The sequence below is a fragment of the Vombatus ursinus genome, unplaced genomic scaffold (genome assembly GCF_900497805.2).
Source record: "Vombatus ursinus unplaced genomic scaffold, bare-nosed wombat genome assembly UNPS02014799.1, whole genome shotgun sequence".
Taxonomy (NCBI): domain Eukaryota; kingdom Metazoa; phylum Chordata; class Mammalia; order Diprotodontia; family Vombatidae; genus Vombatus; species Vombatus ursinus.
The window spans coordinates 42,910,196-42,935,838 of record NW_020954577.1 but is presented as its reverse complement, the minus strand read 5'-3'; the positions used below and the strand labels follow the sequence as shown (position 1 = coordinate 42,935,838).

Here is a 25,643-nt window from a genome sequence, read left to right as displayed (position 1 = left end):
CCTTCCTTCCTTCCTTCCTTCCTTCCTTCCTTCCTTCCTTCCTTCCTCCCTCCCTATTTTGGAAATAACCAATTGTAGGGGGTTTAAATTATAGAGATAGCTCAGATGAGCTAAGAGGCCTTCAATTTACCAGAAAGCTCTATTATTCCCTAATCTGAATCCTGTGCAAAAAAAATTAAAAAAATCAAAACCAAATAAACAAACAAAACCAAAGTCAACAACATTAAAGAGGGTGAGTGAGATCAAGACATGACAACCTATGTTGAGAGTAAGCTCAGATCATGGGCACCCTATGTTGTCTGTTAAATTACCCTACAGAGTGCTTCCTTCCAGCATTCTCAACCCCAGATGCTAGAAGTATTCCTGGGAAGCAGACTGTGAACTCAAAGGGGGCAAATGTTGAGGGCACTCTCCTCCAAATGTTCCCTGAAACAAAGATAAGGTCCTGGAAGAGTCCACACATTTAATCCCCCCTTTCCCCCCTTTTTAAGTCAAGAGAAATTTTGTGAGAGAATGTGACTTGTTTAACTACTTGAAATATTTGTTCTTAGGGATCATGCCAAGAGGGAGGAAAGAAGGGGAGAGACAAGGAGAGGGAAGAGAAAAGAGTATGCCAAGTGAGGGGGGAAGTAATTGGTCCAAAGTTGGAAATGGTGATAGTTATATTTAAAGAGTTATCTTTATATAGAATTCAAACAAAGGGCTAACTGCACCACTCTCACTGCAGGAGGTGACAGCTTACATGTGAACTCATAACAAAACTATGTGGCCTTAACAGTTACCCTTGTTGTATTAGCACTCTGAAGTTGTTTTTTTAAAATCTAGAGTTGAGACCATTAAATGGAAGGGCTTTATGTGGAAATGAACACATACCATATATGCAGAGCCATAACTAGGGTGGGGTGACTGGTTCTTGGTCCCAGGGCGCTGAAATTTAGAGGGCATGAGCATTTAAAATAATGATTTTTAAAGACTGTGCAACTTTGAAATTAATTATATTTACATTTTAATAGCAATTATACTTTCAGCAGTATAGACACTTGTTAGCATGAACAATTAAATTAGGTGGTGCAGTAGATAGAATGTTGGATCTGAAGTCAGGAAGATCTGAGTTCAAGTCCAATTTCAGACACTTCCGAGCTGTGTGACCTTGGGTAAGCTACTTAACCTCTGTCTAACTCAGTTTCCTCATCTATGAAATGGGGATAATAATAGAACCTACCTCCCAGGGTTGTTGTGAGAATCAAATGAAATAATATTTGTAAAGTGTTTTATAAACTACAAAGCATTATATGAATACTAGCTGTGATGATAATGATGATGACAGTAAGTGTCCTGGAAAGTGTGCTTCTTGCCCCAGTGGCATAAGACCAGGTAAACTCTGCCCTCCCTCAGCAGAGCCCTCAGTGAAGAATCCTTGAGATAATCTAGAATGTTCATTCCCTGACAGTGGAATTGTTTTCAGGACCAGAGAATCTAGAGCTGGCAGATAGCTCAGAGGACAGCTAGCTATTGGATCAGAGATGTGCAGGGCCTTAGGGATCAGCCAAATGAACTCCTTCATTTTACATATGAGGAAACTATTGTGGTTATAGACATGAAGTGACTTGTCCAGAGTCACAGAGGTAGTAAGAGACTGAATCTGAATACAGACTCCATGACTTTGAGTCTTCTGCACTGTGGGCCTTCCCAATGGATCCAGTGTCATGGTTTTTACCCCACTGATTGAAGGGCATGTTTTGCGATGCTTGCCCTAGGCACACAAACTGCAAGTCACAGCTTGGCTTTTCTGATATAGTTATATAACCATCTCCAATTTGCTCTCTCAGTGTGGCATGGAGAGGACTGAGAGCCATTGAAGGTTATATGTCTGTGGGGCATATATTCTGGCTGGTCTTATTCAAAATGGAAAGACTCTGAGTCCATTCATCATCCCAAACCAGCCTTGGTAGGGAGATATAACCACAAAGATGAAAGCATTGGTTTTTGAACTTTATAAATGACTCCACCAAAATGACTCCAATGCCTCATTTTGGCTTGGTCATGACCCCTAGGCTCTCAACAACTATATTGGAAATGCTGGTAAGTCCTGCAGAGTGGCAATGGTTTCAAATATGGGCCTGGCAATGATTTTGGTAAGCATCAAGGGAATAGCTAAGTTTGGAGAAGATTAGGTCCCGAAAGCTGGTCACCGGGGGATGACTTTTTTTCCCCTAGCCAAAGCAGCTCATATACATCTCCTTTTAAAAAAAGAAAGAAAAAAAGACTAGACAAGGGTTTGTGAACTATTGTGGGAGAGGGAGCATCTACAGAACTGAAATCATGGTCTAGGTGAACACACACATCTCCTGTGGTTGGTCCTCTTGTCAGCGACTCTTTTCTTTCAGCTTTCCCATCTGACAGGAAGCCAGCGAATAGAATAGGAAGAACAGCATGGTGTTGGGGCATGTAAACATCTCCATCGAGATTAGAGCCCATTCTCTTGGGCATGGCATTTGGAGGAACCAAAGGTAAAGTACTACAGTTCTTTTTCTTATTGTCCTTGGGGAACTGAGGGACAAAAGGCATGGAATAAAAGACTGAATGGCAGGGGAAAGGGAGTTGGAGGAGGAAGAAGAGGGAAAAAAAAAAGAAGGAAGTCCACCCATTGGTACCAACTCAAAAGGAGTCTCATAGGATCATAGACGTAGAAGTGTAAGGAACACGAGAGATGATTTAGTCCTAGCACTTCATCACACCAACTCAGGGCTTCCTAACCCCAGGCCCAGCATTTTATCTACTGCACCACCTAGCTGCCTCAGTGGTAGGACTTGAACCCATTTCTTGTTTCTTTGAATTCCCTTAAATCCTTTGTTCTGTAAGTGAACCCACCTCCTCTCTGTAGTGAGGAAATGAATATAAAGTATGGGCAGAGGGTTGTAATTTCTTATTCATACCCATGTTGTTGCTCAAATGTCTACCCTGTCCCTCGTGACCTTTGTGGGATAATATATGGTACCTACAAGTGAGAAGAAAATGACCACTCATCACAGTTTCTATCTAGTTACACCTTTGAAATCTGATCATTCCTCTAAGTCTTCCTCTTTACCAATGTCCTCCACTCCTCCAATGCTACATCATAGTTGAGAGGTGACTTTGGGTTTTCAAAAGTGATGCCAGTGAAGAACCACTGGGAAAGGGTCCCCCATGTGGTCAGGCTTCAAGGTATATATGTCTATCATCTGGGGGCCATCCTAGCTAAGTTTGGCTAATTGGGAATATAACTATCTATCTATCTATCATCTATTGTCTGTCTATTTTTGTTCATTCATTCATTCACTCATTCATTCTCATTTATTCAGTCATTCGTTTATTCAATTATCTATTCATCATTTATTCACTTCTCTATTAATTAATTAATTTAGGCCACAGCAGCTCCTTAAGGAGTCTACTAAGGCATGGAGGGTTTCTGATCTGCATTGACAGAGAGTTTCCACACAGAATATTACTCCCTCTAATGAAGTTGACTTTCCTGCCAAACTGCCTACTGCACACACCATCCTCTTCCTCTATGACACTGTCCAGGTTGTCCCCAGTGTCTGGAAAGTTCTCTCTCCTCATCATCACCCTATGGCACTCCTAACTCACTTCAAGACTGAATTCAAATGCCACCTTCCACAGGAAGCTTACCCTCTTTGCCCTACTTGTTAGTGGCCCCATGAATGCGTCTGTATTCAATTTGCATATATTTTGCATTATCATACATATTTATGATGTTCCCCTCCTCCCAGTAGCAAGTAAGCAGTTGAGTGTGAGGACTCTTCATTTTTGTTTTTGTGCCCCCAACATCTCACATAGTGCCTTAATAAACTGTCCTAAAAGTTGTTTAATCAATAAAACAATAAACAAGCATCTATTACACATCTATCCTGGGCCAGGCACTTCATTTCTCTTAGTCTCACTTTCCTCATCTCTAAACTGGAGATAAACATACCCATGCTACCAACCTCATATCCCGTGATGAAAAAAGTACTTTGGAAACCCTCAAGCAGAAGAGAAATAAGAGTTCTTATGATGTGTGTTTCCACTTAAGCACAGCTAGATGTCAAACAGGAAATGAGAAACCATGTCATTACAAGCTAATAATGACAAACAAAGGAAGCGAAATGGAAATCTGACACTGACAATGTTTACTGGAACTTCCCGTGTTATAGAAACAAACAACAAAAAAAGTGAGGCCATTTTTGTTTGGAAGGGAGGAATTCACAGATGTGGTACATGACAAGATGAAAAATGTCTGAGTAATGGGACAGCTGAACCTTGTAAACAGGAGAGCAGCTGAATTGGGAGATTGCCAATGCAAGAGGGGAAGGAGAGGCACTCCAAGGAGGAAACAGGAAAAACGAAGGGTTGTACAAGCTGAGCAGTGCAAAGGGTGTTTCAGGTGGCAGCTACAGAAGACCCTTTTGGGGAGTTTGTGAGGTCAAAAATCATTTCCATCATAATACTAAAACATTTAATTTCTAATATGGTAAATATTGATAGACATAACCCAAATAATAAAAGCTCTTTGGAGGCCTCATTAATTTTTAAGAGTGTCCTGAAACCCAAAGATTTGAAAATCTCTGCTCAAGACCGTTTTTAAGGTGTCGTCTCTAATAGGAAGACTTTGCTGACCATCACATACTTACTGTTTCCATGTGGGCACATCCTCAAGTAGAATGTGAGCTTCTTGAGGCCAGGGATTTTTTTGTTTGTTTGTTAGTTATGTCATTGTATCTACAGTGCTTTGCACATAGAAGGCATTTAGTAAATGCTTGTTGGATTGGATCAAAAATAACATCCATCTCTCTTAGATTTGGGTTTTGTTACACAGGTTAAACTATTGTTTGAATTCATTTTACTCAGCTTCCTTGAATATTTTTGCTAATCTGTCATGAGTCCTCAAGAACTACTATTAATAAGGTCACTCAAATTAAGCAAACTTCTAAGTGAAATATTAGTTTCTTTCTCTGCGCAGTACTATTTCTTTTTAGGGCAATTGGGGTTAAGTGACTTGCCCAGGGTCACATAGCTAGTGAGTGTCAAGTGTTTGGTCTGAGGCTGGATTTGAACTCAGGCCCTCCTGACTTCAGGGCTGGTGCTCTATCCACTGCGCCACCTAGCTGCCCCAGTGCAGTACTATTTCTTGGATGGATCTGACATGTAGGTAGATTAGGTTGGTAACACAGAGTGATTTGACGGGTTTGCAGAAAGACCTCCATGACAAAATTTTTCCTCAGTCTCACTCCACTATGTCACATCACTTGAAATAATAATGATGATGATGAGAATAGCTAGCATTCATATAATGCTTTAAAATTTGCAAAGTTCTTTACATATATTATCTTATCTGATACAACAAACCTGTAAGGTAGGTACTGTTATTGTCTCCATTTTACAGATGGGGAAACTGAGGTGGAAAGAGGTGACTTGGCTAGGTACACATAGCTAAGAAATATTTGTGAAGATACTTAGAAGTGCCAAGGTCTTGACTCTATCCACGGTGCCACCTGGCTGCCTCAGACAAATTCATGATGAAATAATAAAGAGCTATTCTTTAGTGTTAAGGTACTGTGTTTTCAAAACCCCTGTAACCACGTCCCAGTTAAAAGATAAATGCTACTGAAGAGGCTTACCCAGGAAGCCATTATCAGTTGTCAACACCTCCAACATTAGTTAGCGAGATGATGGTGCCTGGGAAAGGTGAGTTTTGATGAAAGGAGGAGGGCCGGGTAGCCTGCTGGCCAGCTTGGGCAGGCTTTGGTCATTTGAAGTGAAGGAGTGGAGGGGAAATGGGAGAAATAGGAGGCAGAGAATGTATTATTTCCACCTGGGTATCTCTAGTACCTACCAAAGTGGTAAGAACATAGTAGGGGCTTAATAGATGATTGGTGATTAATTGAGTAAATGAGGCACAGAAAGGCAGATAGTGATGAGACAAACATACAGTTTGCCTGTTTCACCATTCTATCCAGAGCCAGACAAATAAATCGCTGCACCTACAGATCAAATCCTTTTGGGCTCCTTTATAACTCACAGCTTGGGGGTAGCAGGTAGAGAGACCCAGCCTCTGGATCAATAAGCTACAGGTTCAAATTCCGCCTCTGATGTGTTGGCTGTGCAACATTCCTTGCTCCCCTCCCCCCATGTCATTTAACCCCTCAGATCCCAGGCAACTCCCTGAGAGTGTAAATTACAGGGCAGGTGCTGATTTAGACTGTTTGAGGGAGTTCTTTTATTGGGAGGTCCCAATACTATTGACCATGAGGAAGCATTTATTAAGCACTTATTAGATGCCACTTAATGTGCTAAGGATTGAGTGGAGGGAATAGACAATTATATAGCACCTACTCCATGTTAAGCACTTTACATATATTATTTCATTTGATCCTCACAACAACCATGAGTAGCAGGTGAAGATGCAAAGAAAAAGCAGTTCCTGTCCTCAGGGAGCTTACATTCTAGTGGGGAGAAAACATTATGTGAATAGGTCCAAACCCAATACGTATGGAGGAATAGATAGAATCTGCAGTCTGGTTCAATTTTTTAAAAAAATTAGATTCTGTAATCATCTACCAAATTGAATTCCTTTCTCATCCAAGACTCTCGCTGCTGCGGTAAATGAGCACTATCACTGTAATAAAATTATCTGTATGACAGGCCGTGCATGGAGAAGGCTGCTTTAAGAGCTCCTAAAAGAAAGTTTGAGTTTCATACACAAAGCACCCGGTATCCAGCCCAGATTGGCCATTTTCTGTGATTAATGCATAGGGCTTAATTTTGAGCAGATAATCAAAATGAGGAAGGAGAAGGGATATTTTCTCAGCTCCATGAAGGCAAGGTAATTCCTTTTCTAAACTCTGTACTTTGAATATAGAAGACACTTAATAAACTGGTCATGAACGAATGAATCAATAGAATGAATGGGAAGCAACTTGGGAGGGCTCCTAGGGGAAATAAATGCTTAGGAACACAACTGCTTCCAAAGTCTGAATGCCATTCTTTCCTGAGTTTCTTGCAAATAATCCACAACAGTCCTAATTGGCAAAGGAGACACGGCAGATCTGTGCACAATGGAGGGCAAGTGAAGTGTGAAATGAAGGGCCCAGGAGCTAAGGGTTTTGTCTCTCGATTTCCACAAATTTAGAAATACAAACAGCAAAAAAAAAAAAATCAGAATTAGATCCTGCCAGTAAAGAAGAGAGCCTTAACATCCAAGTGCAGTCTAATCCTCTTAGCTGGCTCTGGGCTCCAGCAGAAATTGGAAAGGGCCAATTAAGCAATCTTCCTAATTATCAGAGGCTTGTTGGAATGCACCATGGAGGCCCAGATTTGTTTTCTTGACATGGATCATTTTAATTTGTACATGATATATTGTCTTAAAACTCTATTTTTTTTTAAAATAGAATTTTTGTCATGACAAATTCATTAACTACTAAGAGAAGGCAAAGCTTAGCCTAGAGGAATCAGGCACAGAGGAAAATGATGGCAGAGAACCCTCTCTGTATCTGCTAACTAAGATGATGAAGCCTATATAGAAATTCCTGCTATCCCTACAGATGGAATACAAGCACAGGGTTTCTTTCCAGGGCTCAGGGGTCCTTGGTTTTACAAGTGTCTCTTGAACAGCTTACCAAGTTGAGAAAGGAAAGGTGTGATTTGTTGACATTTGGGTTCAATAGTTTTTATGATCCTGACAGTCCTTAAGGAAAGAATACTGCTTTTGGAGTCACAGAAAGCAAGTTCAAATCCTGCCTTTGACGCTTACTACCTATGTGTGACCATGGGCAAGGCATTTGATTTCTGGGCTTTGGTTTCTTCATCTGGAAAAGTAGTGAGTTAGATTAGATGGCCTTGAAGGTCCCTTTCATTTCTAAATGTAGGATCCCATGATGATATCATTTAGCTTTCCTGGGCCTCAGTTGAGGACAACTGTAAAATGAGGGGGTTGGATTGTTGTTATTTGTCAGTAACGTCCAACTCTTGGTGGCCTCATTTGGGGTTTTCCTGGCAAAGACACGAGTGGTTTGCCATTTCTTTCTCCAGCTTATTTTACAGATGAGGAACTGAGGCAAACAAGGTTAAATGACTTGCCCTGGATCACACAATTAGTAAGTATCTGAGGCTGGATTTGAACTCATGAAGATGAGTCTTCCTAATTCGAAGTCCAGTGCTCTAACCACTGTACCACCTAGCTAGCTGCCTAGAGGTTGGATGAGATGGCTTTTAAAAACCCTTCTGGTTCTAGATAAGAAAAAACAAAACAAAACCCATGTGTTTTATTGTAGAGAGGAAGGAGATCTTAGCAATGATCTAATCCAATCTCCTCAGTTTATAGAGAAATGAGATCCAGAGAAGTTGTGACTTGCCTAAGATCACTTGTAGTAGAAGACTCAGGATTTGAATTCAGATCCTCTGACTTCAAACCAATCATTCTTTACAGGACACCATGCTGCCTGAAGGCCATCATCGTCAATGAACACTTTTTCAACTCCTACCTACTATATATGCCAAGCACTGTGGATACAGAGAAAGGCAAAACCAATTTCTGCCTTCAAGGAGCTCACATTTGAACAGGGGAGACAGCATGTAGACAATGCTACAAAGCAGATACGTATTGTAGAGCTAGAAGGAATTCAGACCATGAAGTGCAACAGATGAGGGGATATATAGATGTTAAATGACTTGCCCATAGTCACACGAATGGTATGTATCTGGAGTGAAATTTGAACCAAGACCTTATACGATTGTTGTGTCTCAAATAAGATAATGCGGATAAAACATCTGGAACACTTATGACTTTATAGAAATGTCAGCTTTTATAATAAAGTCACTGCCTTGCTCAAAAACCATCAGTGATTCCCTATTGACTATACAACAAAGTATAAGATCCATAGCCTGGCATTTCAGACCCACGCCCACCCCTACCCCTACCATTCTGACTCTAACTGGCCTCTCCAGACTTATGTGATCTTTTCTCCCTTTGCCCATTTTTTAAAGTCAAACAAAGCTATTGCCTTCCTCCCAAGGCATGCTGTCCACCTTTGTGCATTTGCCCAAGCAATCTCCCACACCTAGGATACATTACCTCACTTATTTCTGCTTCCCAGAATCCTTTTCTTGCTTCAAGCATCAGCTCAGGTGTCCCCCTCCTCTGGAAGCCTTCTCTGAGACTCCCAATTCTTAATTGCTTTCTCTCCTTCATATTATTTTGCCTTCACCTCTCCAGGCACCTGCTTTATTCCTGTCATACAGTGCCTTTGGAGGCAAGAACTCTTTTCATTCTTTTTCTGTCTTTGGATCCTCCCTCCCATCCTATGTCTTGTGCATGATAGGGATCTATTATGAACACTTTAGGTTCAAAAAATTCTTTCTACTTATCCGAAAGTGGAAGCCATATTAGAAATTACCAGGACACAAATGGCAAGGACCCAAAATATTACTGATAAAGTGATGATCATTCTGATCTTCTTCAACCTGTGGATTGATTCCTTGCGTTTGCCTCCCCTAAAACTGGCTATTGGCCGCACGTGCTAAATTCTCAGAGTCAAGAAGGAGCTATCTGACACCTCGAGGTGGGTTAAACTGTGTAATTTGGTCTCCAAGGCTGCCACTGCACTCCTCCTCGCATGTTCTCTGTCAGACCAAGCTATATTACCCAATGCCCCTGTTTCTCCACCTTTTTGCCCCAGCTCACACTTTTCCCAGTAATAGGAGTAGCCCATCTACTTACCTATCCTTGCCAATATCAACAATTTTCTATCTATATGTCACTGCCTTCCTGCTTTTTGAATGGGGACATAAAACCTAAAGTCTTCCCCTTGGCATGACCTTAAAGCCAGAAAGACCTGGGTTTAAATCTTGCCTCCAGCAATTACTAGTTTCATGACCCTGGGACAGGTTCCTTGACCACTGATCCCTGGTTTCCTATAAAATGGGGCTATTAACAGCATTGACCTGTCTGGGTAGTTATATGGATCAAAGCCATGGTACTTTGCCAAGTTGAAGGCCTTATGCAAATGTGAGCTATCATTGCTTGCAACAACAGCCCCAAACTGTCTCCCTTAATTGCTGGTGCTCAAGCCCTGCTTCCTTTGGGAATAAATCTACAAATCTCTGAAAACCCAGGAAAACAGATGGGCTTTGCTCTTGGCCAAGAAGCCGAATTCCAGGGCCACGCTCAAGGTGCTTTCAATTTCGAGGGTCCTTAGGAAACAGGGCCTGTAGTGGCAGCTGTGCCTTGGGCCCCTGTGGAGTTAGCTGCTCCGACTTGCTTGATTGCTAAATGAACTGGGGCAGAAATACTAATATCAGTGCAGGGAAAGTCAATGTCAACAGATGCCTCATGAAGGGAAGATTCCATTTTAGGACAAGGGGAGAGGGGCAAGATTTAAATGTGTCTTGCCTGAACTATCCAAATTCAAGAGCATCGGGTGTGACAATTTTTTTTTTTTTAATGAAGAGTCTCTCATTTCAACAGGACAGAACAGTCCTGGTGTGGGAACTCCTTCCACTAATAAATATTCCAATCCACAGAAGAACATATGCTATTACACTTAGAACAAGAAAGGACATTAGAGGCCATCTACTTCAACCTTCTCGTGTTACAGATGAGGAAACTGAGTTCTAAAAAGGTCACCTGACTTGCCCATAGTGACACAGCTAGCAAGGGGCAGGGGATGTATTTGAACCCTTATCTCCTTCAGCCAATCCTCTACCCATCCTCCTTAATCTTAACGTCTTCTGAGGTTATCCCTACTTTCTCTGGTCTGTATCTTGTTTATACATAGTTAATAATAATAATAATAGCTGACATTTATATAGGGCTTTCTAAGAGTTAGGTATTGTGCTAAGCACTTTGTAATTATTATATCATTTGAATCCTGACAACAATCCTGGGAGATGGTGGGGGCTATTATTATTATTCCCATTTTACAGATGAAGAAACTGAGGTAGGCAGCAGTTAAGTGACTTGCTCAGGGTCACTTAGCAAGCATCTTAGGTTGGATTTGAACTCAGGTCTTTCTAACTCTGGGTCCACTGTGCCATGAAGCTGTTGTTTCCACCTCATCTCTCCCAATAAACTGTGAACTCTTTGAGACTGCTTTTGGTTTGTTTTTTGCCTTTCTTTTTACCCCTAGTTCTTAGCACATTGCCTGGCACATGGTAGGCATATAATAAATGCTTGTTGCTGATGTATGCTCCTAATGACTCTGTAGGGGTTGGGGATAGAGATATGAGCTAGACTTGTGATTTGACTGGCACAAGGAATTCCCATGGAGGGAAATGCTTTCTGCCAATACAGATCAACATGTATAACACTAAAAGGTTATGTGACTTGCTCAGGGTCACAAGGCTGGTGTGTGTCAGAAGTGAGACTTGAACTCAAGTCCTTGGCTTTAATGATAGCTGCCTTACTAACTATACCATAAAGAAATGAAAACAACTCAGGAAGCTTCTTTTTTTCTTTGTAGTGATAGAAAGAAAAGAAATATGTATATATACATACATACATACACATACATATTTTAATTCGGAGTTTACACATCAGTGTTCTAATAAGTTGAGAAACATTAAGAAAATAATCTATCACTCACTAGACAGACGGAATTCAAGAACTGAAACTTGCTAAAAATATTAACCAAATGCATTAGAGAGTTAATTTAGAGATGCAACTAATTTTCTCTACAATGCTGTTGATTATTGCCAGATTCTCCGTAACAATAAAGGGCTATTAGATACATATATCCCAGACAGACAATAGCTGAAAAGAAAGAAAAGGGGGAAAATCCTAACAAACTTTCTCATGAGTGAAATGGCAACTTGTTGAATCGCTGCTGAAAATCCTCTTTAAGGCCAGCTTGCTCAGGGCCCACTGGCAGGCAGCCGTTTTTCTATAAGCTCTTGATACAATAGAGCTTCTCTAATGGATTGGTTATGACTTTTTGCCAATCCACTAATGAAAAGAGCTTAAGGCCATTACTTGTGCTGATCACCATTGCTGATAACAGTAATAGAGTATCAGGAAGGGGACCTTCATCCACAGAGCCATGACAAGGAATTGGGTGAGTACCATAGTTTGGGTCTGGGAAAACCAGCCTGAGTGCACTTTTCTTTGGTGGTGGGGGAAACAGGTCAGGGAGGAGGGGAAGACTGAGGGAGGGGAAGACGTTACTACTGCCTGCTATTTTGTAGCTTTTCATTTTAACTAATTAATAATAATAATGCTAGCTAACATTTGTAATAGTGATTACTATATGACAGGCACTGTGCTATGCACTTTACAATTATTGTATCATTTAATCCTCCCAGCACACCTGGGAAATAGATGCTATTATAATCTCAGTTTACAGATGAGATAACTGATCCAAACTGAGGTTAAGGGACTTGTACAGAGCCACACAGCTAGTATCTGAAGCCAAATTTGAATTTGAGTCTTCCTGACTCCAGTACCTGGCTGCCCCTAATTATTTCAAGTTAACAATTTCTCAAGGGCAGCTAGGTGACACAGTGGTTAGAGCAGAAGGCCCAGAGTCAAAAAGGCCTGAGTTCAAATCCAGCTTCAGACATTAGCTGTGTGACCCCGGACAAGTCACTCAATCCTGTTTGCCTCAGTTTCCTTATCTATAAAATGAGCTGGAGAAGGAAATGACAAACCATTCCAGTATCTTTTCCAAGAAAACCCCAAATAGGGTCATGAAGAGTTGGCCACAACTAAAACCACCGAACAATAAGAACAATAGTTTCTAAGCTCAGGTGTTTCTTTGCTATAAGATGAATTGCAAGTACTGGCAACATCTTGGAAAAACTATGTCCTGGGGAAATGTCCAGTTGCCTTGCACTAATTATGGCTCTGCTCATAGGCCCCTTTGAAGCACCGGGCATTTCTTGGTGAGGAGTTGATAAGTACAATGAATGATCTGGGGGTACCGGTCTACAAGGAGGAGGGTAGGTTGGGAGTGCTGTATATGTGGGAGATGGCATGGGAAGGAGAGACTGTGATGTAACAATGTGAGAATTTATTTCAAAAAGGTGACTTAGAGAAATCAATTATAATGATATTAGTATGATGAATGAGCATGGCGGTTACCTAGGGAAAACATAATTAACACAACGAAACCTTCCAAATGGGAAGCACTGATCAAGGACAGAGTTATTGTCATGGCTCTAAAAATCCTGTTACCTTATAGGTAAGACACTCTTTGTTTTCCTCCCAACATTCTATGCTTATATCTGAGATGGGTCCCAATAGCTGTACTTCTACAAAACCAGAAGGCTGTAGCATCCTGGGATTTGGACAGTCTGTCTCCACGTTCCAACATTATCAATAATCAGCTGTGTTACTTTAGGCAGGTCATGACCTTTGTGAACCTCAATACCTCCACTGATTAAAATAAGGATGATAATAGCACCAAACTTTTAGTCCTATGTTTCCTAGTGGTAGAGGTTCTCAAAGTACTCAATGAATCTTTTCATTACTCTGCTACAAAAAAGGATGTTTTGTTAATTCTCTGTTTTTTGGCAGATGGTGAAACTGAGGCAAAGAGAGATCATGGGAATTCACAAAGGTTAAAGCTGAGTTGCTGTTTAATTCTCAAAGACTGGGTAAGCCAGTGGAACACAAACTATAGTAGGTCTACCAAGAGGGAGAGGTTTTGAGTATGAACCCAGCAAGGGAATATGTTTATTGTCTGTGGGTCAGCTGAGCTAACTTCTAAGAGGATCATCACTACATAGGTTGGGTGCTAGGTAATCAATTTTTTTAAAATCATAAGCATTTTCTAAGTCCTCTACCAAGTCCTAGATATAATCTGCACCAGTGGAAGGTGGTTATATTCCATTGAATGAATATTCAACTATTATTTCAAAGTCCCAGACTTTCTGAGGAGATTTAGTGAGGATGCCTTTTGTACTCAGCACTCTGACTTGCTATTGGAAACCAAAGAGGTGTGGACCAGTGTGAGCTCCTCTCCACATTGCAATAACCTTACCCGTGAGTCCCTTCAGAGATCATTGGTGTCTGGAGTCCTAGGTTTGATTCCTATTTCAGGCACGTGATTTATGATTCTGGATAAGTCCCAACAGCTCAGTTTCTATAAAATGGGGAAGACAATATCCCCTTTTCCTATCTCACAGGGTTGTTGTGAAGAAAGAAGAAAGTGTTTTGCAGAATTAAAAGTACTATACAAATAGGAGTTGCTGCTTTTGGCCTGGAATCGTGACTTGGTCAGTCTAGGGAACTTTCAGTATGAAAATCCCCTCTAACAAGGCAGAAAAGCAACTGCTCTATAGCTGTCAATCTTAGAGGGTTGCTTGGGGCAAGGAGAGTTTGAGTGACTGGCCCAATATCTCACTGAGATAGAGATTTAAACCAGAACTTGTTGGCTTAAAAGTCAGCTTTCTGCTATATCATATGCCTCTGTTGTTATTATTATAATCATTATTATTACCATCATTGGTCTTAGTTATTATTATATCTCTTTTGACTTTTCCATTGGTAGAAGTTGGTCTTGTGATTTCATTGGTATAAAGAACTCCAGGAAAAGGAAACTCCTTCTACCTATTCAGGTTGGCATCTTCTGTGCCACCTGGTCTTAGAGAGTTACCTAGGACCCTGAGTGGTCAGGGGTTTGTTCAGGGTCAGACATCATCTAGACTAAAATTTAACATTCCAGCTTTGAGCTGAGGATCAACCCCCACTCAAAGAAAGTTTTGGTTTCACCAGAAAGCACATCTTGCCTATCATAACTTTACATATCAATGAGAAATGAAAATTATATTGGACAATTCTATTGGGGGGAAAGGAATATGGGACAGGATGCAGTATGTTTTCCTTCTGCTTTGTCAACAATAATGAGCAGGCTTTGAAATGACTACTGTCTTCATTTCAGTGTCTAACCATATATTTTCAAGCACCCTTCAGACAATGGCTTTTTATTGCTTCTGAATGCTATCACAGACTCCCAGACTTACCTCCTATGTAAATGCTAATGACTGCTGGACATAAGAAGGCAATCGAGCCCCTGGGCTTGGCTATTCCAAAGCCTACAGCTTGTTCACTAGTGTCATTCCAGAAAGAGAGGCAGAAAGGAAAAGACCACTAGAACATGAGTCTGAGACATGTTTGTTATTTCTCATGCTAAGCAGGAACCTTTTCAATGCCATCACTGTTTTCTACCATTTCTTAAGCTGATTAGCCATAGGAAATATTATCCTGGGTCAGATCAATGGTCCATTTAGCCCAGTATTGCATCTCAGATGAGACTCAGGAGATACCATGCCAGGGACAATCAAAGCACATGATAGAAGCCCTCACAGGATTAGGGCTGTCTGCTGAGCATCTGATGTCTTCTTTATAATGGTCCATTTTTCTGTCCATGATTTATGAATTCCCTTGAACCTTTTTTAAATCTACTCAGCTTTTCAGCCCGTAGGACTTCCAGGGGAGGGTAGTTTAAGATGAACGTGACAGTTAGGTGGTACAGTGGATAGAATGCTGGACTTAGAGTCAGGAAAACCTGAGTTCAAATCCAACCTCAGATAATTACTAGCTGTGTGACCCTGGGCAAGTCACTTGACCTTGATTTGCTTTAGTTTTCTCATGTGTAAAATGGGGATAATAATAGCCCTTTCTTTACAGTGTTTGTGTGAGGATGAAATGAGATAAAATTTGCAAATAGCTTTGTAAACTATGAAATCTACATAAATGCTAATTATCATGATTATTTCATGTTTTGGACATATACAAAAAAAATTTAAATGCTCATTCATTCATTCAGATTTTTTTCTCCCCATAGCAGAAAATTTTTACATATTTGTTAGTTTTGATATGCTGAGTTATTTAGGAGCCTGACTAATTTCTTTTTTTTTTTTCAGCCAAAGACAAGGTTTATTAGAACATCCATCATGTTGGGCACAGTCTTGAGGAATCTGAGAGGCTGTGAAGTATTGACCAGATTCTAAGAATCTGAGCAGTGGCTGGATTTTAAGAATCTAAGCCCTGACTAATTTCTGTAGGTTCATTAAAGTGCCCCTACCCCTTTGGAATCTCAAAGAACTCAATGAATTCTCTCATTGCCCTTGTGTAAAGATGCCTCCACATACTAGGTGTCCCCTGGTCTTTTCCCTGCCCCCTTTCTGCTTCCTTTTCTGTGTTATCTCCCACCAGTAGATTGTAAGCCCTTTGAGGGGGGAGACTATCTTTCTTTTTTATTAATTGTATCCCCAGGCCTTATTATAGTGCCTGGCACTTAATAAATGTTTATTGGATATGATTGGATTTTACTGTCCTTTGACTGATCAAAGACTCTAGTCATTAGAAACCTGATTCTACCCCAAAACCCAGATTTCTGATTCCTTGGCCCTGAATTCAGAACATACAGTCCCCTGCCTTTGCTGCTGGACTCACTGTTGGTCCATGATGGCCTGTAATTAGGCCATTTTCTGTGCTCAAACAAGCTTCTTTGGCTAGAGCCCTTTATTTTTCTGCCAGCTGAGAGTACATCTTCTCCAGTAGGCATCTTTTATTTAAAATCTTTTAAATCTTTTATTCCCCTTTATTTAGAAACTTATATGAATAGATCAGAGTTCTGACTAGTAATAGGAAGGGCAGTTGGATCGGGTTTTTCATCTAAACTTTCATTAATTCAAACAGTGAGGCCAACTAAAATGCATGGCATGGGGAAAGTAATCAAAGAAATTCTATAGCCTAAGTCTCATTTCTTTTACATTCATACTTCTAATGAATCAAGATCAGTTCTAAGAAAATATCAGAGTTTCAGAGCTGGAAGAGATCTTAGAGAGCCCAAAGAAAGTAAACAGCGTGGTAGAGGTTATTAGGCTTTGTATTATGTTGGGGAAAGCAAATAAAGCACTTTAAAGCGAAGTAGATAAAACTCACAAAATCATGGAATGTTAATGTTTGAAGGGGATTTGGCAGCCACCTCATCTAAACCCATACTTGAGCAAGAATCCCATCCAAATCCTCTCCTGAAGACCTCCGATGAGGAGGAGCCCGTTGTCTTCCAAGGCAACTCATTCGACTTTTCCATTATTTATCCAACCCAAATTTGCCTCTTTGCAACTTCCATCTAATTTTTTGTTACATCATACAAGATGCAGATGCTGTAGAATGACAGGGAAGGAAGGGACCTGAGAGGCCGCCCGGTATGATGTGATCGTAAGTCCAGAGAAGGAAGATACTTTGGAAGTCACCAGGCCTAATCCCACATTGGACAGATGATGAAACTCATGACTTTCTCAGTATCACTCAATTAGTTAGGAAAAGAGTTGGGATCAGAAACCAGCCTCTCCAATTCTGGTCTAGTGTTCTTTCCATTTACACCATTCTGAAGGAACAAAGATTCAGGGTTGGCAAGATCGTAGGATCTTAGGGGTATCCAGACCCACCCTCTCATTGTACAGATGAGGAACTAGAAGCTCAGAGAGGGTGAATGCTTTGCTCAGGCTCACACAGTAAGTGGTAGATAGAGCCAGAATTTGAACCCGGGTCATCTGTCAATGTCTTTTCAATCATGCCACACAGTCTCACTGCCACCTCATCATTCAGTCTCCTTTCTCTCTCCTTTAGGGAGAGAGGGCCTTGAGAAAATATCTTTTCCCCATTTAGTGGTATTTGGTCCATCTTGTGGTATATACATCACGTGGGCTGAAACATTTGTGACAAAGGGAGCATTCTGCCAAGACCTCCTCAGGGAGACTCACATATATACACACATACATTCACACAAATACACACATTCATATAATGCACATATATACATAAACACCATATACATATATATCCCTATACAATATATACAAATACACCTACACACACACACACATATACATATACCTATACACAAATACACCTATGCACATATATACCTGTATACACATACAATCATACTCATACACTTATATGCACATTTACTCAATATAGAAACATATAGACATAAACAATGCACGTGTCTAGACATTCATATATACACAAACACACTCACATAATAAACTCACATTTATACATATATACATATACTTACATACACACACAATTCACACAATGCACATACATAAACACATAAACACACATACATATAAACACACATGCACATGCAAACACACATATACACATTCACCCAATACATATATACATGTGAATACACACATATATGCACTATACACACAAACACACAATACCCTCCTGTATGCTTAGCAAGAAGTAATTTTCTTTGCAATATAGACCTTGGATTGGCCAAGCCATTGCCTTGCTCTGCAATTAACAATGTATTTATTGCCTGTGGCCCCAATTCCAAATGGGCCACATCAGCCCCACAAACCTCAGGGGAAACCAGGCTGTGCATTAGAGGTTCTGGGAAGAATCCAAGCTGCACTGGGTTCTGCTAGATGGGGACAGAATGGACTGTTTGGAATGTGACCTTAGATGCTGAGAATAGACCAAGTCTACTAGACTTGAGAGCTCTGTGTGCCTGCTGCTCTATTTGCTTTTATTTTTAATTGATGCTGCTTATTACTTAGTGAAGCAGAAGGGTAGAGAGAATAGAGGGCTAGGTTTGGAGTCAGAAAGAACTGGGCTCAAGTCTCACCTGTAACAATATGTGCCATCTTACATAGCTGATCCCTTCTCTATACCTTGTTTAGTTGATTAGTTGTGTCTGACTCTTCATGACCCCCTTTGGGGTTTTCTTGGTAAAGATTCTGGAGTGGTTTGTCTTTTCCTTCTCCAGCTCATTTTACAGATGAGGAAACTGAGGCAAACAGTGTTAAGTGACTTACCCAGGGTCACACAGATAGTGTCTGAGGAGGGATTTGAATCTAGGTCTTCCTGATTCTAGGCCCAGCTCTCTTCATTGAGGCACCTAGCAGCTCTCTTATTAGAATGTGAGCTTCTTGAGAGTAGCCTCACTTTTCTTGTTTTTATTCCTTGGCCTTAAGTACAGTGTTTTGAACACTGTAAGCACTTAGTTAATGTTTTTTCATTCATTCATTCACTCATTCATTCATGTAGGACCAGAGGTAAGTCGCCTAGCTTTTCTAAGCTTCAGGCCCATGTCTAAGACTAAAATTGTAGATGGACTGCTATCTATCTCAGTAAAAGGGAGTTCTCACACTGGCAGTTCCTACACGGCTGGAATATAGTGACATTTATTAATTATGCAAGACCAATCGTACCTTAAGTTGTGCTGTGTTAATGGACAACTCAGTCTAGTATGGAATCCAGTACTGACCAGCAAGTCATGGTTAGGAGCTAAGTACACCCGTCCCAGTCACGGGAAGCCCAGCAGTCATGCTGATGAGGAGTGATGAATAAGGTCCTGTCCACAAAAGTGGGAGGACATAGAGAAAGGAAGGGGTTTTTAAAATCAAGCTAATCAAGCCAGAAAGAGAGAGGTTAAAAAGTGATGAATGGGAAAGAGATCAAAGAGAAGGAAAAGGGTCATTATAACCATTCAATCAAATGTTATCTGCTACTTGGTACCTTGGACAAGTCCCTCCTTTTTTCTGGGTCTAAGGACTTAAGACTAGAAGTAAAGAGTCCAGCACTGGAAGTGAGTAGAGAGACCACTTTGTCCAAACGACAATGGATGAAGTATTTCCTTTATGACATCCCTGGTCCTCTAGCAACTGTCATAAGGCCTCCAATGAGGCAAGGAGCTCACTACCACCTGAGGCAGTCCATCTGACTTTGGCATATCTCTGACTTTTAGGAAGCTTTTCCTTAAATTGAGCCCACATTTGCCTCTCTTCATCATCTACCTATGGTCCCCAAGTTTTGTCATCCAAGGCCAAATAGAAGAAGTCAAATCCTTCTGGCCATTAAAGTTCCTGAAGTACAAGAAGGCCACCATTGTTGTCCTTATTCCAAGTGAATCCTCCTGAGTTCCTTTAACTGATCCTGCCCAGACATAGCCTTCAGTCTCTTCACCCTTCCACCCCCTCCCACTAGGCCATTCCTACAGCAGCTCTCTCTCCTCCCTTCTAGTTCTCATGCTCATGGAAAAATCCAAGATCATATTTTCCCCATTGCATAACCTTCTACCTGGAAGTTAGCTTCAAAAGAATTACAGAAACTGAAGAGCTAGAATGGACCCTTGCTATCATATAATCCAACTGCTATTTTATAGATGAGGAAATTGAGGCACCAAGATGCTGAAGCACTTTCCCAGGGCCACATAGCAATATGTGAGTCAAGATTCAAACCTTGGTCTCCTGATGCCAAGTCTAGTGTTCTTCCTACCATACTAATATGTGCGTACACACACATATGAGTACAAACACACATATGTATAGTATGACACTAAAATATATGTACACGTCTATTATCTTCTGTCTATCTATCTATCTATCTATCTATCTCAATACATGCTCTTACAAAACCTGCACACATTGCACCATGTATGTCCTTTTCTATGGCACCTACTAACACATCACCTTTCTGGTGTAGAGTATGATGTCCCTGAGGACAAGGACTTCCAGGACCTAGCACCATGCCTTGGGCACAGTGGTCACCTGGCAAACGGTGAGTTGGACTGAATTTTACCTGGTGTGATCATTATTTGTGAATGTGTCCTCCTCCCCCTAGATTGACTCCAATTTATCCTGTATATATCTTGTATGTAGGGAGAACGTCCATCTCTCCCACCCATTGGACTATCAGTTCCTTGACAGTAACTACTGTATTTTTTGGCCTCTCTTTGTATCCCCAGGACCAAGTGCAATGCCCAGTACACAGTAAGTGCTTAACAAATGCTTGTTGAATTGAGTATAAGAGGGACAGGATGATGCCAAATTCACCTTGTGTCCCCAATAGTGCTTAGTGAAGTGCCTTACACTTAACATGTGATTAGTGGATCTTTTTTTTTATTTTTAGGTAATTGGGGTTAAGTGACTTGCCCAGGGTCACACAGCTAGTAAGTATCAAGTGTTTGGTCTGAGGCTGAATTTGAACTCAGGTCCTCCTGATTTCAGGGCCGGTGCTCTATCCACTGTACCACCTATCCCCATTAGTGGATCTTACTGACTAAACATATGGTATGTATGTACAGTAAAGATAAATGATTAAGGATTACCTGGGGAGAGAACAATGTGAATTATGGATTATTTTTAAAAGAAATGTTCTCTGATTTAATTATATACCAGGCATGATTCTAAAGCAGCAGGACTGTTTTTATTTCTTTTTAAGTGTGGATCATTGTCATGACCTCATTAAGCCACATTCCTAAAGTATAAACAAAATGCTAGAAAATCGATATATTTTTGCCAAGTCAGGTACTGATGGACCACTTTTGATGAAAAGATAAGTCATTTAATCATAATGATAGCTAGTATTTATATAGTGCTTTAAGGTTTGCAAAAAAAACCCTTTTTTTAGATATGTGATTTCATTTGATTCTTATAACAACCTTTTCAGATCAATGCTATGACTATTCCCATTTTACAGAAGAAGAAACCGAGGTGCATAGTGATTGAGTGCCTTGCCGAGGATCATACAGCTTGGAAGTATCTAAGGCAGGATTTGAATTCATGTCTTCCTAACTCCAACTCCAGCATTCTGTGTGCTGTGCCACCTAGCTGCCATTTGTACAGCATAGGACTAGAAACTTTCAGGGTAATCGGGTTCAATTCCTTCATATTTCTGATGAGGAAACGTTCTGAGATTTAACAAAGTGGTAGAGATAATAGACTTGGAGCTGCAGGGGACCTTCCTGCCCATGCAGTCTACCCCCCTCACTTTAGAGATGAGAAAACTGAAGTACGGACAATGAATTGCCCAAAGTCACAAATGGAGCAAGCGTTGGAGCTGGGACTCAAACTCAGGTCCTATGCCTCCAAGTTCAGAATCCTTTCCACTGATCTACACTCCTGCCCTCACAATTACATCACCTTTATGCACAAGATGCTTCTGAGGTGGTAAGAGATTTTGTTACGCCTCTTCGGTAGTCTGCCAACTAGCATTTAATCAGTGCCCACCACATGCCAGGCACTGTGCTAAGTACTGAGGATACAAAGAAAGGCTCAAAATGCTCCCTGCTCTCACATCGCTTAAACATCTCCCACAAACAAAATGAGCTTTCCAAGCAAGTCTCCTTTTAATACAGAGCACAGAAACAAACATCAGCTGGGGCATCTTCCTTGTGCTCTGACACTGGAGTCTTGGCTCCAGCTGATGAAAGAGCAGAAACCCTTCTAACAACAGGTGATGGCTTGCAGTCTAACCAACCCCAAGGAGCCTGTTCTCTCCCACTTCACTGGGGCAGAACTCAGTGACACTTCCACAATTCCTTTCCAGGAATGCCTGCCTTACAACTGTGCTTATGGCTCATATTTGGTAGTATTCTGTAGATCTCATTGCAATATATGAAGTGGAGTGGTTATTATTACCACTTATAATTGTAAATTATCATACATTTGAGGAGGGCAGAAAGTGTAGACCAAGAAAGTCCATTCTAAGTGCTTTGTTAATGCCCTTCCCAGCAGTGTTGCTCAGATCCCTTCGCTGGTTTCCATTTTGGTAGATCTGGTTTAAATTCTGAACTGCAAAGCAAGACAGGAATGAATACTCTGATCTCTCTTTTCTTCTTTGTTGATACTGGTTACCCACCCCACCCCTTCCACCCCCCAGAAAGCCATCAGTCTCCTGGGTAAGGCTGGCAACCTCGTGCTTTCAGATGAACCCAGTGTCTGATGTGACTTTGGCAAAAGTGAATGCAGAAACTCTTCCCGATGTTGCCTTCTGTAAACCAGGCTCAAGGAGATTTGGATAAAAACCAATAACTCTGAAACACTTCTCAATCTCATGTGCACTTCATTAAATTCAACCATAAATGTAAAAGGTGAGTGTTGCTTCACTCTTCTCCTCTCCCCATCTCCCTTGCTTTTTTTTTTTAAACAAAAATCAGCTCCATGTAGGAGCATCAAGATGTAAACAGCTGGAACGTTGAGGGCCCAGATGACTAAGGGTGGAACATGCCTAAGGCACAGATGTCTCATGCTCTAGTTTATACTGGCAGGGGATGCACAGGGTGATGCTGCTGAAGTACCAACCAGAAGAACTAAGGAACTGTGGAATGGGTACCTGGAGGGATAGTTGAGAGCAACCTCATTAATCATGGACTCCAAGGGCTCTAAAGAACATGGAGAAACCATCTGATCCACTCAGCACGTTCCAGAGAGATTGTTTTCTTCCAATTTTTCTTTAATTTATTCAGAGAGGAAAATTAATTTCTTTCGATAATGCTTTCCCATACTCCACATTTCTTCTGTCTGGGGAGGTTCTTCCTGATGGCTAGTCCAAATCTTTCCATCATGATTTGCTTTGGTTATAGTCAAACCAAACTGGACTCTAGGTCCTCCTGAACTCTATATCTCCCTGTATGCTACATTCCCCATCTCTGTAACTTTGCATAGGTGGTCCTCAATGCCTAAAATACACTCCCTCCCTCCCTTACCTCAGCCTCTTACAATCAGTAACATCTTGAACTCTAACAGATGGTGATAGAAGTGTTAATTAATTGACTGAAGGTAGTGAATTGAAATGTTGGCCTTGAGTGAAGAGCCTTGAGTTCCTTCCATTGAGGATCAATTGAAGAAATGAGGTATACGTCCTGGAGAAGAGAAGCTGTCTTCACAGTCACATGGAAGAGGGATTAGACTATTTCTTCCCTCTTCTTTCATTGAGGTTAGTGGTGACAATGACAAAGAAGGTAACCCATCCACGATATCTTGTCCGCTGCAGCTCTCGTCCATCTCCTCCCCTTGGTTCATCACTGGCTGCCTTCCTCATTCACTCTTGCCTCTTTGCAACTTCCATCAATCATTCCTCATTCTGCCCAAAGTCCTCTGTCATGTGACAGACCCACAAACACTTGAAGCCAGCTATCACGTTTCCCCAAGTGATTTCCTTTCCTCCATTTTCATTCCTCTTCCAGAGTATCCAATTAATTTTCCTAAAACTCTGCTTTCAGCAGATCACCCCTGCTCCATTCATCAAAAACTTTCTATGGTTCACTGATGTGTGCCCTGTAAAATACAAAATGCTAAAACTAGAAATGTAGGGCAGGGAGATTCCTTACATTAGAATAGCAGTTAATATTTATATAGTGCTTTAAGGTCCACAAAGATCTTTAGAAATATCTCATTTTATCCTCACAATAATCATCCCCACTTTTCAGATGAGAAAATTGAAGTGGAAAGAAGTTGGATAACTTGCCCAGGGTCACACAACTAGTAAATATCCGAGGCAGAATTTAAACTCAATTCTTTCCGACTCCAGGTCCATGGTGCCCCCGATCGGTCTCTAAGATTCTTTGGATTAACTGGCTCCTAGCACCACAATAGGCTGTTGATTAAAGTGCTCTTGATGCCTTCAGTGATTGGATATTCTTTTCTAGAGCACTACCTGTGGAGGCATCCTGGAAGGACAGCTTCCACTTCCTGGTTTCCATGATTGTGAATGCAGTAAGATAGCCATCAACGTTCAACAACGGACAGGTGCCAGATGCTAGAGAGAAAGCCCCTTATCCAGGGGTGATCTGGAGGAGACAGACACTTGAAGACATGATGGGGAAGGCACTTAAGGTGAAAGATAAATGATACTTTAATGAATGAGGACCTGTGAGAAGATTCACAGCTGCAGCTAGCTTCATGTTCCCTCCTGGCACATCTCCCCATGGTCTAAAGTTCTTCCCTGGAGCCCAAATAGGATTTTTTCCCAGAAGTGCAGAGACCCTCAACAATCCCAGAGGGTTCAAGAGAACAATCGCTCTTCAGTTGTGTGGTCAAGCCAACAGGGTAGACACAGGCTCGATGTTCTTTGCTCTGAAACCACGACCTGGTTGCCAGACTTAGCTGCCCACAAGTCTTGTGCAAGTCCTATTTTGGGGTTTGGTTGTTCTCTTTGGTTCTCTGGTGCACTCTTTGGGGTTTGTGTTCTTGCCATATGGCACATGATGGGATCAAAGGATGGGATCAAATGTCTTCACCAGACTGTCACTACGATGTTTAACCAAAATAAAATAAAAGGAATTCTTTTTTTTTTTTGTTTCCCTTTTGCACCAAATTGACTTTCAAAAGTAAGATGAAAGTAACTCAGAAGGAAATCCCAAATTTCTTTCTTATATACCTCTTTTTAATAGTCTATAAATATAATGTATTTTAAAAATATCTATAGCTATAGATATAGTTCATTAATCAATCAACAAACATTTACTAAACATCTACTTCGTGCAAGGAACATTTTTAGACTTTGAGGATACAAAGATAGAAAAATGAAACTTCTGGCCACCAAGGAGCTTACATTCTGTCCCTAAAGAAGACTGTGCCCCTGACATTTGCAAAATAAACTCAAAATCTAACCCTCACAAAACCATGAATCTCAACAAATCTATTGATCTTGCGATCATTTTTCCAACCTAAACAAACTTCCACCATGCAGTTATAACACTGGCAGCTTCCTTCTCCTCTCCTCTCCACTTTCTTTTCCCCCTTTTTCTTCTCTCTTTTCCTCCCTCCTTTCTCTTTCTTTCTTTTTCTTTTTCTTTTTCTTTTTTCTTTTTCCTTCCTTCCTTCCTTCCTTCCTTCCTTCCTTCCTTCCTTCCTTC

At 41.0% G+C, this 25,643-nt stretch overlaps 1 protein-coding gene across 7 annotated transcripts in view; it reads right to left on the bottom strand.

The window, feature by feature from the left end:
* The window catches only part of RBMS3 (RNA binding motif single stranded interacting protein 3), a 1,414,112-nt gene that overhangs the window by 25,751 nt on the left and 1,362,718 nt on the right, over nt 1-25,643 (bottom strand). For 2 of the 7 annotated variants that reach the window (XM_027871990.1, XM_027871991.1), the window contains one exon: nt 874-927. The exons of the other annotated variants lie outside the window; for them this stretch is intronic. In XM_027871990.1, the coding sequence (XP_027727791.1) occupies nt 874-927 (54 nt within the window). The remainder of the gene's footprint in view (nt 1-873; nt 928-25,643) is intronic. 7 annotated transcript variants of the gene reach the window in all.